Source organism: Macaca thibetana, chromosome 13 (genome assembly GCF_024542745.1).
Source record: "Macaca thibetana thibetana isolate TM-01 chromosome 13, ASM2454274v1, whole genome shotgun sequence".
NCBI classification, from domain to species: domain Eukaryota; kingdom Metazoa; phylum Chordata; class Mammalia; order Primates; family Cercopithecidae; genus Macaca; species Macaca thibetana.
Window position 1 is genome coordinate 58,087,449 of NC_065590.1, and position 14,790 is coordinate 58,102,238.

At 38.5% G+C, this 14,790-nt stretch overlaps 1 protein-coding gene and 1 pseudogene across 4 annotated transcripts in view; both read left to right on the plus strand.

Moving 5' to 3' along the window:
* The window catches only part of LOC126934259 (uncharacterized), a 1,193,286-nt pseudogene that overhangs the window by 597,367 nt on the left and 581,129 nt on the right, over window positions 1–14,790 (plus strand). The gene's annotated exons all lie outside the window — the stretch shown is intronic.
* The window catches only part of FSHR (follicle stimulating hormone receptor), a 192,400-nt gene that overhangs the window by 149,652 nt on the left and 27,958 nt on the right, over window positions 1–14,790 (plus strand). For all 3 annotated transcript variants that reach the window (XM_050754868.1, XM_050754869.1, XM_050754871.1), the window contains 2 exons: window positions 11,914–11,985; window positions 13,497–13,574. In XM_050754868.1, the coding sequence (XP_050610825.1) occupies window positions 11,914–11,985; window positions 13,497–13,574 (150 nt within the window). The remainder of the gene's footprint in view (window positions 1–11,913; window positions 11,986–13,496; window positions 13,575–14,790) is intronic.

The following is a 14,790-nucleotide window of genomic DNA, read 5'->3' on the forward strand; positions in this document are numbered from 1 at the left end:
AAAAAAACTACCTCATTTCTTAATAAAAGGTTATTGTAAAGAGAAAAGAGGAAGGAAGGGGCAAAATGAAACTGGGTGTGGGAACATGTTGAAACTTAAAAGCAATGAACAAATGCAAGCACTGCTAGTTGTATTAAGGCATTGCTGGATGATATGGGCATAAGTAACAAATCATAATGCAGAAAGCACTTTTACTTTGTATTAATTAACTAGTCTTACAAAAGACCTGTGAAATTTTTACTGGTGGCTCCATTTTACAGATAAGAAGCTTGAGGTTCAGAAATGCTGACTGAATTCCCCGAACTTACAAAATGGGATTAAGAAATTATACTGGGGTTAATGGGTGCAGCACACCAACATGGCACATGTATACATATGTAACAAACCTGCATGTTGTGCACATGTACCCTAGAACTTAAAGTATAATAATAAAAATAAAGAAAGAAATTATACTGAGGAAGAAGGCTCAGGGACACTAAGCTTACTGAGCATCTACTAGATGGCAGACTCTGAACTAAGCATTCTGTTCACACAAGTTACCTTCCAATCTTCTAAAACAGTGAGGGATGCATTTTTTCCAATCTACAGATGAGGTCTTTGAAACTCAGAGATTACAGAGTTGATAGAATTGGGAACTGAAAGCAGGAATGTCAGATTCCAACCCAGTTAATCCTGCATTCCAACACAGCACAGCTAGAGAGATGTAGAATGTGGATGAAGCCAACGTCAGTGTGCCCAGTGCTCAGAGCACAATATTGACACCTTATTAATATGTTTGCCACTTGGAATTTGTGATCATCTTCTTGGGCTAAGTTGAAGTGTACCTAAGAAATAGCTTTCCAAATAATTAATATTAGAAATGAGTTGTGTGAAGGGTGTGCAAACTGTTTAAAATATTAACTCTTTTGCAACTCCCTTATGTAATTTAAAAGTAATTGCTTGCCACAAATTGGTACTTTGATTAAAGTTATTCTAACATCAGCAACCAAGAAGGTCTCAAAAGGTTGCTGCTTGGCAACTCTGTTAGCTGTGAATCTCACCTAGAGATATCTTTAGGTTTTAAAAGTTCTTATACAGCCAATGCAGTATGTTGGAAGCAACATCACCAAGAGGCAGGGGAGCCAGAGTGCCTGGGTTCAGGTTCCATCTGTTCTACTTTCTACCAGACAAGCTATAATAATTTGACCTCTCCAAGCCTCAGTTTTCTTATCTATAAAATAGAGCTTATAATAGTACCTTCTTCATAGGGTTATGGGCAGGATTAAATGACTTTAATACAGGTAAGGCATGTACAATGGTGTCTAGCTTGTAGCAATGAAATAGGTTAGTATTAACCATTATTATTTCTGGCTCAGATCTAGAGATTTTGAGCAGGTCAGTTACTCTCTCTGAGCCTTGCCTCTCTTGTCAGTAAAATGGTAATCATAAGTATGCTCACCTTAGAAGCCTACTATAAAGTCAAATGAGATCATATGAAATACCTTTGTCAGGTATGTGCTACACAAATAATAAGGAAAGTTTATTTTCAAGTCTTTTTTTCTTAGGAGAAAAATCTGGGTCAGATTTGTGACCTCTAGGAGTGTGGTTCCTTTTCAGTTAGCAGCGTTCTGGTCTATTGCCACTTTAGCCAGCCTCTCACTCAGTCCAAATTCAGACACTGGTCACTGTGTTCCCCAAGCTGGAGGGGGCAGCTATGAAACTTTCTGCATGATCTTTTTAAAGTTCCTCTTTCAACCTAAGTGAAGGAGCAAGCAGCCCCCACCCTTTCCATGGTACAGGAATAGGAAAGGAAAAATCTACAGCTTTCTCCAGAAACCCTTCTCACAAAGTCTCTCCCCGAATTTAACTCTCCACACTGTCCAATGTGCATGAGAGGTTAAGAATTGTGTAAATGATTTCCAGAAACCTGGAATGTGACATTTCTTCTACCGTTGTGTCTCAGGGAAAACTCCAACTATGACATTGGCTACACTGAGCTCTGCCTTAGCCACAGAGGTACCCTATAGCTTGCTCCAAGTTAAAAGCACAAACAACATCAATAGTGACAGCTACACGGTAGCCCATCACAAACTTTCATTTATTTATTTTTTTACATTCAAGTCAGGCCTATTTTCTCAAAGATTTCTCCTAGGTTTAGTTCCCTTTTGACTTAGTTTGCCATGATTCTTGTTACCGTAATCTGGTTATATGTAGAAGTTAATTGTTGGACTAGGGGTAGGAAACTGACCTTGTGACTGATACCATTTACAACCCTAGCGTAGTTATACAGAGTCCCTTGCTTTACCTCCCCTAGTTATAATCTAAGAGGTCCGTCCTAAAATGTGCAAACTTGCTGGTGGAGAGTAAACCAAAGTTCACTGGACATAGTCTGCCCTTTTACCAATACAGTTCTGATTTTGTGTATTGTGAACTTTCTGATATACATCATGGTAGAAGAATGGAGTGTGCTGACTGATGGAACACTCTTCCTAAGAGAGAGTTTACCAACCATGTCCTAATAGAATAGCCTTTTTAAAGAATTAGTCTACAGTAAAAGAAGTTGGCATGAATGCTTTAGCTTTTAGCAGAGCTTCCAAGGTTGAACTAGGAAACACCAAACTCATGATATACTATATAATGAAGTGGGAGACCAAAGTCACTATGTCTGGGGAAAGCAAGCATACTATTTCCTTCTCTTGGAAATTTATAATAAATAATATCATGGTGAAGTCTCTGAGAATCCTGCAGGAAAGAAGCTGCTTAATTAACGTTATTAACTTATTAACCCAGAATTCCCCAAACGTATTTGAGCATTGTAGCATTTCATCCATAAACAAAGTGTTTGTACTTCTGGAAATACCGTTTCTAGAGAAATGCTCAGTTTCTAAGTTGGAAGGCATCCCAGAGGTTACGGAGGCCAAGGCCTTCCTAAACCCTTCAATACAGTTACTTGGACATAGTAACTCTATGGTTGCGTAGATAGGGAACCACATGCTTATCAGTACAATCAATTTCTTCTTGGGCAACTCTCATAATGAATTAGAATCTGTCTTTAAGGTAAGACAACAATAAGCACCCACATATTACATTAAGAAAGATCTAAATTCAGCCTCTAGCTCTGCTTCTCCTTATGTGGCTTTGAGAAAGCTACTGGACTTCTGTCAGCTGAGCATCCTCAACTCTAATATGAGGATGGTAATGGTACCTGTCTCCTAAGGTAATGGAGAGGAATACATTAAATAATCAATAGTAAGTGCTTGGTGCGGTACCTGGTACATAGGAAGTATTCAATAAATGTTGACCATTATTATTATGAATCCCATATCTACTTTCCAGAATAGAACAGCACATATCTATTACCATTTCCACCCATTTCCACCTGGCAGCTCTTCAGAATCACAGGCTTCTCTTCCCAAGCAAAGTATCCTATGCACTGGACAGTACGATCTTGACTCCTCACCCCATCAGTGAACAAACACACAAACAAAGCATATGTCTCCAAATAAGTTTATTGATAAAGTAGATACACATATGACTGCAGTCTTGTGTGCATTACCATACACAAAAATATTTTAAAGAATGAAATCAAGATGAATAATATGCTTCGACATTTTCATCTTCTCTTATATACCATTTCACATAGCACAAAAGCCTGTTGTGCTCTCACTAAATATAATAACAATATTTTAGAGAAAGAAATTTCATGGGATGTGCTTCATTATTGTTTTAATCCTTAGTTTTAGAGGTCATTGTAATATTAGATTTTAACAGCTGTCAAAGCTGAGAACAAAACTTCACTAAAATAGGTAGATCCAATGGAAGAACAGCTCTATACATATACTCGCTGAGTCATCAAACGTAGTGTTTATACCTCTTTTATGCAAATACTTTTGTAAAATTCAGCTAGTATATTTTTTCCCTAACGTCAGTCAGATGTTCTGGCTGTCGTTAGGGAAAAAATACACTAACTGAATTTTACTAGTACCTGGAAACTACCTGGAAAATGTTGAATTTTTTATATTTTTAATGAAAGCATTCAAAACTCCATGAAAAACAAACTGGTTAGAAAATTGCATTTCCTTATGTTTAAAATATATACTATGAGAGTTCTCATACATAATGGCATTCATCACTTTCAGCAACAAACTAACAATTTCCACACATTTTTCCCAATGCTTTATCCATAGCACAGATTTTTTTTTCGAACCCTATTGCCTTCCTCCTCATTATCACCTTTCACTTAACAAGACAAATCAAGTGCGTCTAATTAGAAAATATCTGCTTTGTGCCATTATTTCTGACAGCCATTTGTCATAGAAAAACTCAACAAATTTAGATCACTTGTCTTTTTGTAAAAAAAAAAAAAAAAAATGTGTAAGTCATCTTTAATTTATCAACTCTGGGTAGTAATTTTCGTTAACTTCAACAAACCTCTAAGTGATAGTATGATCCTGATCAGAAAAGCCAGGAGCCAGAGGCTAAACAGAGTGAGACAGGTAAAAAGGTTGATCCAGGTAGGTTTATCAGAAGAAAGCAGAAGGCAATTAGAGAACAAGGGCAGGAGGAATCTGGGAAAGTCCACTGTGGCTTCCATGTTTTCAGCAGAGCTCAAGGAGTCTCAGGTAGAAGGTAACAGACCAGCCCACTCAAGTGTCATGTAGGTCCCCCAGGGACTCAGATAAGGAAACAGCATTTCGGCACCCAAGAGAACTAGGGAGATATAAGACATGACCCAGTTCCTAGTGGATGGAGGAAATCAGAGTCTCAGATATGGCGACTGGAATATAAGGCTGGAGCATGACCACAGCAGTAACAGTTCCTGGACGTGGGGCTAAGTTTTCCTACAAGGTAAATCTTATTTCCCTGTGTAAAATATAAGAGATCTGAGCCCTGGGGACTTCAACAAACCCCTAAGGCTACACCTCTTAAAAAATGGTAAGGCCAGGAGAACTTGAAACCAGACCATCTGGCACCAGAGCTATAATCTTTGAAGCTATGCTATATGCCCTGCTCAAAAACAGAGGCTGATTGCAAATGTAGGATGCTAGGTCAGAACAGAATCTGTAGCCAAGCCGATAGGACTGACCTCTAGGAAATGTTACCCTTGAGCTCCTTAAATTTCCCCTGATTACTACAGAGTTTGGTTTCCATGGAGACTGAGACAAAGAGTTCCAGTTAAATATGAGAATTAAATAGTTCTAGTTTTGAAAACACGAGATTGAAAAGGCACGAAACCAGGCTCTCCTACTATCTCACATAATTTCTTAAACAAAATCATTTTATAGAGAGAAACTGAGACTCTAAAAAGATAAGTGAACTGTTTGGTATTATCCAGTAGCTAGGGAGACCACTGGAACCCAGGGTCTCTAAACCTTACATTGAAGACTTTTTTCATACACCTTCTTACATGCTCTGCCATGTAACTCCACGATTCTGTGATGCTATACCTAGCCCAATGTTTATTTAATGATTCAGAAAGCATATGTTAGCATCTTTTATTATGTTGTATATAGACATACAAATTCCCAGTTAAGAAGGATCTGTAATTAATAGAAATATCAGTATTAGCAAGCCTCGTAAAGTAGGGAGTCTTCATATACAGTTGATCCTCATTATTTGCAGATTCTGTATTTGCTAATTAATCTACTGCTAAAATGTATTTGCAACCCAAAATCAATACTTGAAACACTTTTGCATTATTCTTGGACATGTGCTTGTGCAGAAAGACAAAAATTTCAGTGTCTTGACATAGGTTCCCAACTGAGGTTGAACGACTTCGCATCCTGCCGCCTTGTTTCAGCTGTCATGCTGAAAAGCAGGTGTCCTTTGCATGGTCTATCTAGGGCCTTTTATCTCCATGTTTGTGCTTTTTGTTGGTGATGTCATTGTTTAAAATGGCCTCCATGTGTAGTGCTGAAGTGCTGTCTAGGGTTCCTAACTTCAAGAAGGCTGTGATGTGCCGAAAATATATGTGTTAGATAAGCTTCCTTCAGACACAAGTTATATACTCCAGAACATGAGTTGTGTTAATGAATCAACAAGTGTTAAATAAGGTGTCTTTGAATAGAAACACACATAAAACCAGGTTGTATATTGATCAAGCCATGACAAAAATTTTGCCACCAAAGGCTCATAGGAATCGAACCCTGAATTTCCCATGGGGCCAGTGATTCACTAATTCCGTGTTTGAGGTGACTTTTAGAACATACTGCTGTGGATAATGAGAATCAACTGTATATAATTAAGCTCAGCCCACTCTTTCTAGTCTTATCCATCATTGCCGTAACTTCTCTCAGAATGGTCAGGAGGAAGGAGTCAACTTCAACTCTATGAAACAGACTTTAAAAATGTAATTAAAAATGTAAAAGAATAAAAGAATCAAATGGCTTAAAAGCAAACAAATCCTGTATCATAGGAAACCAATTAGTAGGTAGAGAAAAGAGTTCACTTCAAACCCTCAGCCTTGGTTACTGGGAAATGTGCTTTGGCAAAAAGGATAAACTGGACATGCAACTGGCAGCATCCTCTCCCTTAATCAAATTTGCCTGAAGCATCTCAATGATCTATTCAAGCCATAGCATGAACTCTGTGGCTGAACTTAAGTCCTAGACTAAGAGAGAGCTGTTTCACACAGTCTCAGAATTGATCATTCCATGCCATGGTAGATTTGGTATGGAACAGAGGTTAAAAAAAAAAAAAACAAAACAAAACAAAAAAAAAAACATGTATTCTTGGTTGACATATGTGATAAGACAGGATGTCTTGTCCTTTTTCCTGGCTTACTTTTCTTACTCCAGTAGTTTAAGTATTCATCTCCACAGTTGGTTCTCAACCACCATCAGTTTCGTCTGATTACTGCTGTGAAGTCCTGAGGTGATGGGCTGGTGAAAACATGGGCCACCTCTGCTCAGGGAACCCTCAAGTATTCTTGCTTCCCCTTGCAACTTCATAAAGTGGCTTCTAATGCTTGCCCATCAAGCCCATGGCTTATTTACCATGCTTTTTTACCTAGCTTTAAATTTTCTGGAATCCTGCCTCCTCCCTGCCTTTTAATTTTATTTTTCTCTGCTTCCCGTCCTTTCATCCACCTTGTGTCGTCTGGATATGCACAGTTGCTACTCTTAGTTTAGGCCAAAAGCCTCTGTACTTTCTAAGACACCTGACTTTTTTCCTCTTCCTATAAGCAGTTCTTGGATACTCCAGCCCATATTGTTCCTCCAGCCCCTTCTCTGAACTCATAAGGCATTCACAATCAGTAGCATACAGTTTGCCACTAGACCATTCTGAGTGTTTCACCTGTGCTAGTCTTAACGCACTCACAAACTCCCTGAAACCAGCACATTGTCTCTGGCTTCCTCCTTGGATAAAATAGAGATTTTATTGGAAGGATGGCACATAGTCCAGTGCAACACAAGCAAACACAGACCCTGTTAACTCAAGAAAAAATAAGAGCCCATCAACACTACTGAAGCTTAATAAAAGCATTAATGATGTTTAGGACAACGAGCCTCAGAGTCTCAGGGTCACCTGTTTATGAAAGGCAAGCATATTATCCTATGGCACAATAGGGAGAATGGTTCCCAGCAATTACAGGACCCCACTAAGTTTATCCTGATGGGAGAGAAGCTCACTTTAATTATTACAACCTAAAGATTAAGGACAATCAGACATGAAAGACACTAACACCAGCTTAGAATGTAAAACCAACTGTAGAGAGGGAAAACTCTGAGTCAGTTACCTTTCCTTAAAAGACCCACTGGCAGAACTTAAATTCACTGACATTTTACCCTCAGGCCTTTAACTGTTTTTTGAAGATAAACCACGGTTGAGTGAATCAAAATAATTTTGCAGCAAACAGTCATTTGACAAAAGCAAACCCATTGAGACATACAGTTCCTAGCTGATTACCCACTTCCAGCCTCCATCAGACATGAATTTATTGATCAGAGGAGAAAAATGAATTGAAAACTAAGTGTTCATCCGAACTCCATTTCCTGTATTATCTTGGGGTTATAGAGAGTCTCAGCTACAGAATTATCACCAATAATCCATCTCACTTGATGGTCACTAGATCTTTTTAAGTGCCTTAAACTCAGCACTACTGGAATAATTTTAGTCATTTTTTGCAGTGTGTTTTCTTTCCTATAAAGACCAAAGATCTCAATGTGCATCTACAGATATCTATAGATATTCCATAAGTACAGTGGCTACGGAAGCTCATGCAATTGATGTTAAATGATGCACTTGTAACTTTATTATTGAGCAATCATGAATTCTTCATTCCTTCAATTATATGAAACTTATTCATTCACTAAGAGAGATGGGGAAGTTGCTACCCATATAACGTTGAATGAGTAAGCTGTAATAAACATAGGCAGTGAATAATTCCTTGTGAGTTCATCTCTTGACAACACATAGCATATTACCTGGCATAAAGAGCTTGGCAAACACTGAGCACATTATATGCGTCAACTACTGTGCCAACATTGGGTTTTCAGGAAAACCATGAATCTTGCCCTCATATGATTCACAATCTGGTTGAAGAGGCAGACATTGGATAAATAACACAAAATAATATACGGCTCAGAGTTTTGAGGAGTGCTAAAACAGATGCAGTCATATTGAGAATAAATCAGGAGCCCTAATTTAGATTAGAATATATGGAGCTCCTCTCTGAAGAAATGACATGTGTAACTAAACTCTGAAGGGTGAGTTGAAGTTGGCCAGGTGAAGAATGGATGGTTAGCCTTCTAGAGAAAGTACATGCAAATATCTGGAGAAAGGAAAGAACTTAATATAGTTGAGGAACTGAGAGGAAGCCACAGGGGCTAAAACACACTGGAGAAATCGCATAATATAAAGGTGCAAGAGTAGGCAGTAAGGAGTATAAATTTTACTCTAAGTTTTATGGGAAAGAACTAAAGCCTTAACAGCAAAGGAGTAAAACAATCTGATTTACATTTTTGAAAAGAATGCCCAGAGCCCTCTATGGAGAATGCATTGGAAAAGAAGAGGAGGATAATATTGCAGACATTCAGAGGGTCTTTTGGGAACGGTGTCAGTGGAGATGGACAAAACTGCATAGAGCCAAGACATATTTTGGAAATGGAATCTAAGAGGACTTTGAGATGGGCTGGATATCGGAACGTGAGAAAGAAGAAGCCAAGCCAACTTTAACTGTCAAATTAAAATTGATGGATGGCAATTCTATCTATGGAGAATAATTGCGAAGAAGCCATTTGGTGGAGATGATAATGGGGGGAACAAGTTTAGTTGGCTATGTCAATGAGACATTCAGGAGGATATGCAAAGTAAGCTTTAATTAGCAATAGACTAGCGAGGTCAGAGAGCAAGTATGAATCTAGGAGTCACAATATTGATACTACTTAAAATCACAGGAAGCAAGATCTATGTAGTGAGACTATAGAGAAGATAAACAAAAGGCCCAGACTACAAATAGAGGAAAAGGAATCAACAAAGAATGCTAAAAAGGAGTAATAGGAGAAGGAGCAGAAACAAAAGAGTGCAAATGACAGAAACCAATAGAAAAGAGTCTGGAAAAAAATACTAAATGATCCAGAGAGGCTAATAAAGTGACTGTTTAAAGTTTAAAGTGTTTGTTACATTTGGTAGTTAGTGAGTTTGTAGACTTTGGCATGACGATCACAGTTTCAGTTACGAGTTATGGGATGAAAATAGATTGGAGCAGGTTGAAGATCAATGGGATATGAGAAAATGAAGACAGCCTGTGCAGACAACTCTTTCTAGAAGCTTTGCTGTGAAAGAAGAAAGAGAAATAGGGAGTTAGGCTAAGAGAAAGAAGCCAGACCCAAAAGTTGCACTCTAGATGATTCCACTGATAGAGACAGAGCAAGAGGGTGAATAGAAAGCTCCACCAATTGTCTCCCGTGCAAAGACACCAAATTAACAGCTCTCTACACAGGAAAAAAAAAAAAAAAAAAAAAAAAAAAAAAAAAACCCTTCATGAGAACTAAAAATAAAGTGAGCACTCACAGTACCTGGTTTTAACTTCCTATCACTGAAAGAGGCACTGAAGATAGAAAAGACAGTCCTGAATCACTGACACCACCCCTCCCCACTGCCAGGGCAGTGGCTGTGTGGTGTGGACAGCATCTTTGGGCTGTAGTGGGGGACATCGTAGATGATTCCATTGAAGTAACATTTTGGAAAAGGCAAAATTATAGAAACAGAAAACTGATCGGTGGTTGCCAGGGATATGAAGTAGATGAAGAGATGAACTACAAAGGGGAAATACAAGGGAATTTAGAAAGTGGTGGCACTATTCTATGTCTGTATTGAGCTCATGGTTACAGAGCTATATGTATTTGTCTTACTCTCATGGACCTCTACACTGAAAAAGAGTTTATTTTTCTGTATATAATTTTTCAGCACATTAACAACACAACAAATCCTTCAGAAAAGAACTTCTTTTCCTGGATAAAAAGCAGAAGGAGACCAACTCAAGGTCTGTTGAAGTAATTAAAAGAATTGCCCAAGACAGCTTCTATGTGGACATTAGGGAATCAAGAGAGGAAAAAAGAAAAAACAAATCTGAGAACCATCACTGAGAACCCACAGACTGCATTCACTTCCTCTCTAAATACAGAGGCAGAGAACAAGGCACCAAATATCTTGAGTCATAAACCCAAAAGGACATATGGCCCTTCACAATGATGAATATATCAATGAGGGTTCTTTAGGTTGCATGCAACTGTCACCACCTTCAGCTTAAGTCACATACGGAAAAGGGAAATGGGAGTAGAGAGGTAGTATAAGGATTTCAGGTAACTCACAGGAGTGAGGGAAATGACAAAGAACAATGTGCCCAATAATTCGTGTGTGCCTCTAAAAACCCTCACCATTCTTGTGGCAGCCAGTTCCACCCAAATTTCATCCAACTTCATTCAAGTGCAACTGGATGACACCCAGCCTATCTTTGTAGACCTCTCACTTCCTACTCTGGGGCTTCTCGGGCACCACTGTGAGAGATGCCCATCAGGAACTCACTGGGTGCTTACAAATGTGCAAGCCGTAAGTGAGGAATTAACACCATAGGATCACCTTTCACCAATAGGAAATAGGAATTCTATGGACACATCCTTCCCTCACTACTCTCCCTCACTCAGATCAACAGTTCTGAGGTCCATTTTTTAAACATCCTAAATCAAGTCCTTGGGATTAGGAACTAATCACCAGTAGCGGTAGTATTGCTTAGCTTCACCTCCTTCCAGTTTCACTCCCTGTCCTGAATGCTCTGAAAACATGCTATCAACTATATTACCAATAGCTAGCCTTCTTCTCAGGTTCTGCTTCCTGGGGAAGCCAGGCCAATACAGCCAGACCTTGGGAAGGATCCAGGGTAGGTCTGAAATTTTCAGCTGTAGAAATTTAATACCACCTCTTAAGGATAATGACAGCAGAAGCTCTAACCAATCTCTAACCACTTCCCAGGAGAGAGTCTGATTGGCCCAACTTAGGTCACATGCATACCCGAGGGTCATAGGGCATGGAATCTCATGCTGTAATCCCAAGAGAATCACTTTGAGTGGAGAAGGGAGTTTTCCAACAAGTAGGATGAAATAAGGGAAAATTTAAGAAATGTTGTTACTAGTTGGAAGTTGCTTTAGGGTCAGATTAACTTATCAATCTTTACTTTTTTTTAATGTATACTGTGGCATCCTAATCCTCTTGTGACTGAAGTGTAAGTTTCTTTTCTCTAAGGAATCAACAGCTTTTAAGACCCTAGAATGAACCTTAAAATAGAAAACATGAGCATAATTCAGGTATATATGGGCTTTTCTCATAGGTTTTTTCTGATGGTTCAAAATTGGTATGTTTATTCTGGAAAGTTCATGCTCTAACAAGTTGTTAGAGCCATTCATTTTCACTAACTCTCATTTTGTTTCTCTCTAGGTTAATATCCAACACAGGTATTAAGCACCTTCCAGATGTTCACAAGATTCATTCTTTCCAAAAGGTTTTACTGTAAGTTTTTTCCTTGAGCGACTACCAACTGTTTACTTAGTATCTGTCTTGCCCAACGGCCATCTGGGTCTTTAATATGCGTTGTGTCGTCTACAACCTCCAAAGGCATTGCTCTGAGTTAGCAAAGATAGGGAGGCCAGAAGTGAGGTCTTTGATTTTACCTGCAGGCCAGTCAATATCAGTTTGGAGGAAATTGACAGACCCCTCAATAAGAGTATTGTTCACAAAACCAGCATATAGCAAAATCAAAAAGTTGCTCATTTTTTCACTATTTGGTGCTTTAATTACTGCCCTCCACACACATACACAACACCCCCTCTATGCCAGCATCCTATCCTCTCCTTTCTAGAATTTCTATGCTGCCCTGGGCACAAAGAAACTATCTAACACATTCACATTAAAGAGTTAATGACAGGTTGTGTTTGCCTTTTCCCAAGGTATTTGTATTTTGAAAAAGAAAGAGGAAAGGTAGCATATAATGGCAATTATTTCCAATAGTGAAATTGTAAGAATATGGACAGATCCAAAAGGAAGAGATGCGGAAGGGGTGTAAGGAGTTAGGAGAGAGGAAGGAGCTAAGCAGGGAGGGAGAAGAGAAAGAAGAAAATATGAAAATCTTTCAGAATTTCTCAAATTGTTCCAAGCTGTTCACTACATTACTTCTACAGCTGTTACTTCCATATTTACTTCTACATGTTAGATCAGACCTAACAGGGAAGATTGATGGGGGAAATAAGGAATACAAACAGAAAATGAGACTTTCCTCATCTTTCATTCAGAAAAATAAAAATCAATGATAAAACCATTCGGAGACCCAAGGAAAATAGTCAGAAGGAAACTAGTTGTAAGAAGGGGGTTGACATGAGGAGAAGGCCCAACTAAGATAACCAAAGAAGTTAGACAGGAGGTGAAAGGTCAACTTAAGTGTTGTTACATTAAGGTGAAATTATTTAAGAAAACCTTCAGAAGAAAAAAGTGGGCCACACACAGTGGCCAATGGCTATAATCCAGCACTGTGGGAAGCCAAGGCAGACGGATCACTTAAGCACAAGGGTTTGAGACAAGCTTGGGCAACATGGTGAAACCCTGACTTTACGAAAAAATACAAAAATCAGCTAGGCATGGTGGTGCACACCTGTAGTCCCAGCTATTCCGGAGGCTGAGGTGGCAGGATCACTTGAGCCTGGGAGGTTGAGGCTACAGTGAGTTGTGATGGCACCACTGCACTCCAGCCTGGGTGACAGAGCAAGAGACCCTGTCTCAAATAAAAAAGAAAGAAAAAAAAAGACTGAATGTCTGTAATTCCATTTGTAAGAACATACTAAAGATAAATTAGAGACAATTTTTTCTCCCAACTTTGAGCTGATGAGCTGACCATCTTCTTAACAACTACTAATTATATTAATACATTGCCTCAGCTAAAGACCACATCATGCCAGTTAAACTAAATGTTGGAAGGTTACATGAGTAGAGCTGATGTATATATCTTATTTGTCTGTACTTTCTTCTAGAGATATTCAAGATAACATAAACATCCACACAATTGAAAGAAATTCTTTCGTGGGACTGAGTTTTGAAAGTGTGATTCTGTAAGTAAGGGGAAAAAAAATCCAACAGAGTAACATTTAATTTTTCATTTAGTGATCTCTTTCTCATAATTGGATGCTCCTTTTGTGTTTGGGTAACTTTGGCATTTCTCCACTTAAATCACTCTCCGGTTCTGCGTTTTTCTCTCGTCTTTACATTTCAGAATCACAATGTGGAGTCATGTTAATAATTTATGACTCTGTGGTGTGATTCAAGTATTTAAAATTGCTGTTTGAATGATAGTCCCCTGTGATACAACATCTGTTCCAAAGGACAGAATAACTCATGCATCAACAAAGCTAGTTATTGCCTGGCAAGGCTTTTGTTGCCCCAAGAAAAAGATCAGGAAGGAGGCCCAATCAGGAAGATAAGGCAATTCCCTCATAACCATGTCAAGCAGCTCCTGCTGAGGCCCATGCTGAGCATAAGATGACTTCTCATTTTCTTGAAACAATCACATTTTTTAATGAGCTTGAGTTCCTCTCTCCGACTTTTGGGAAATCCTTTTAAATGCACTCTGTGTTGTTAATGAAAGACCTTCTAGTCATTTATGCCAGTAGCCCCTGTAGCAGTTTATCCACTCACCAGGATGGCCAAGAAATAGGACAGTATGGCTTACCTAAGTATGCCTGGGATCCATGAAAGTTAGATGCACAGAATGGCATTTGGAGACCCAGTAATTGCAATCACTTCCGTAAGATATGAAAAGCATTTTGTCGATTTCACAAATTGTTGTGTTTTTTAAAAAATACAACAGTATGAGTTTTTAAAATATGCCTATATGTACAAAAGGTAAATTCCAGCCCAAAAAGAATTTTAGCCCTCTTCAATTATATGATTCAGAGACCCAGTTGTTAAAAGAAAAAAGAAATAGTAGAGAGATTATGACACTTTGATGAGTAAAGCTAAGCTCTGTATTTGATGTAAATTAATTACAGAGAACAATGGAAAAAGTTTGAAAACAGATTAGCATAGAAATGGAATGTATGCAGGGAACAATACAATTAAATCAAAGGAATGTATTCAAAATACATAATTAGAACAAAAGTTATAGGTGAGTGATACCGAATCATTTCACGTAAGCTCATGATATTTGAAGTGTGTGTGTGTGTGTGTGTGTTGAGATGAGGTGATCGGGTACAGAAAGGGTGAGCAAGAGAAAGCAAAAGGAATAAACTAAAATGCAATCAGAATGAATGATATACAAAGGGAAAAAAA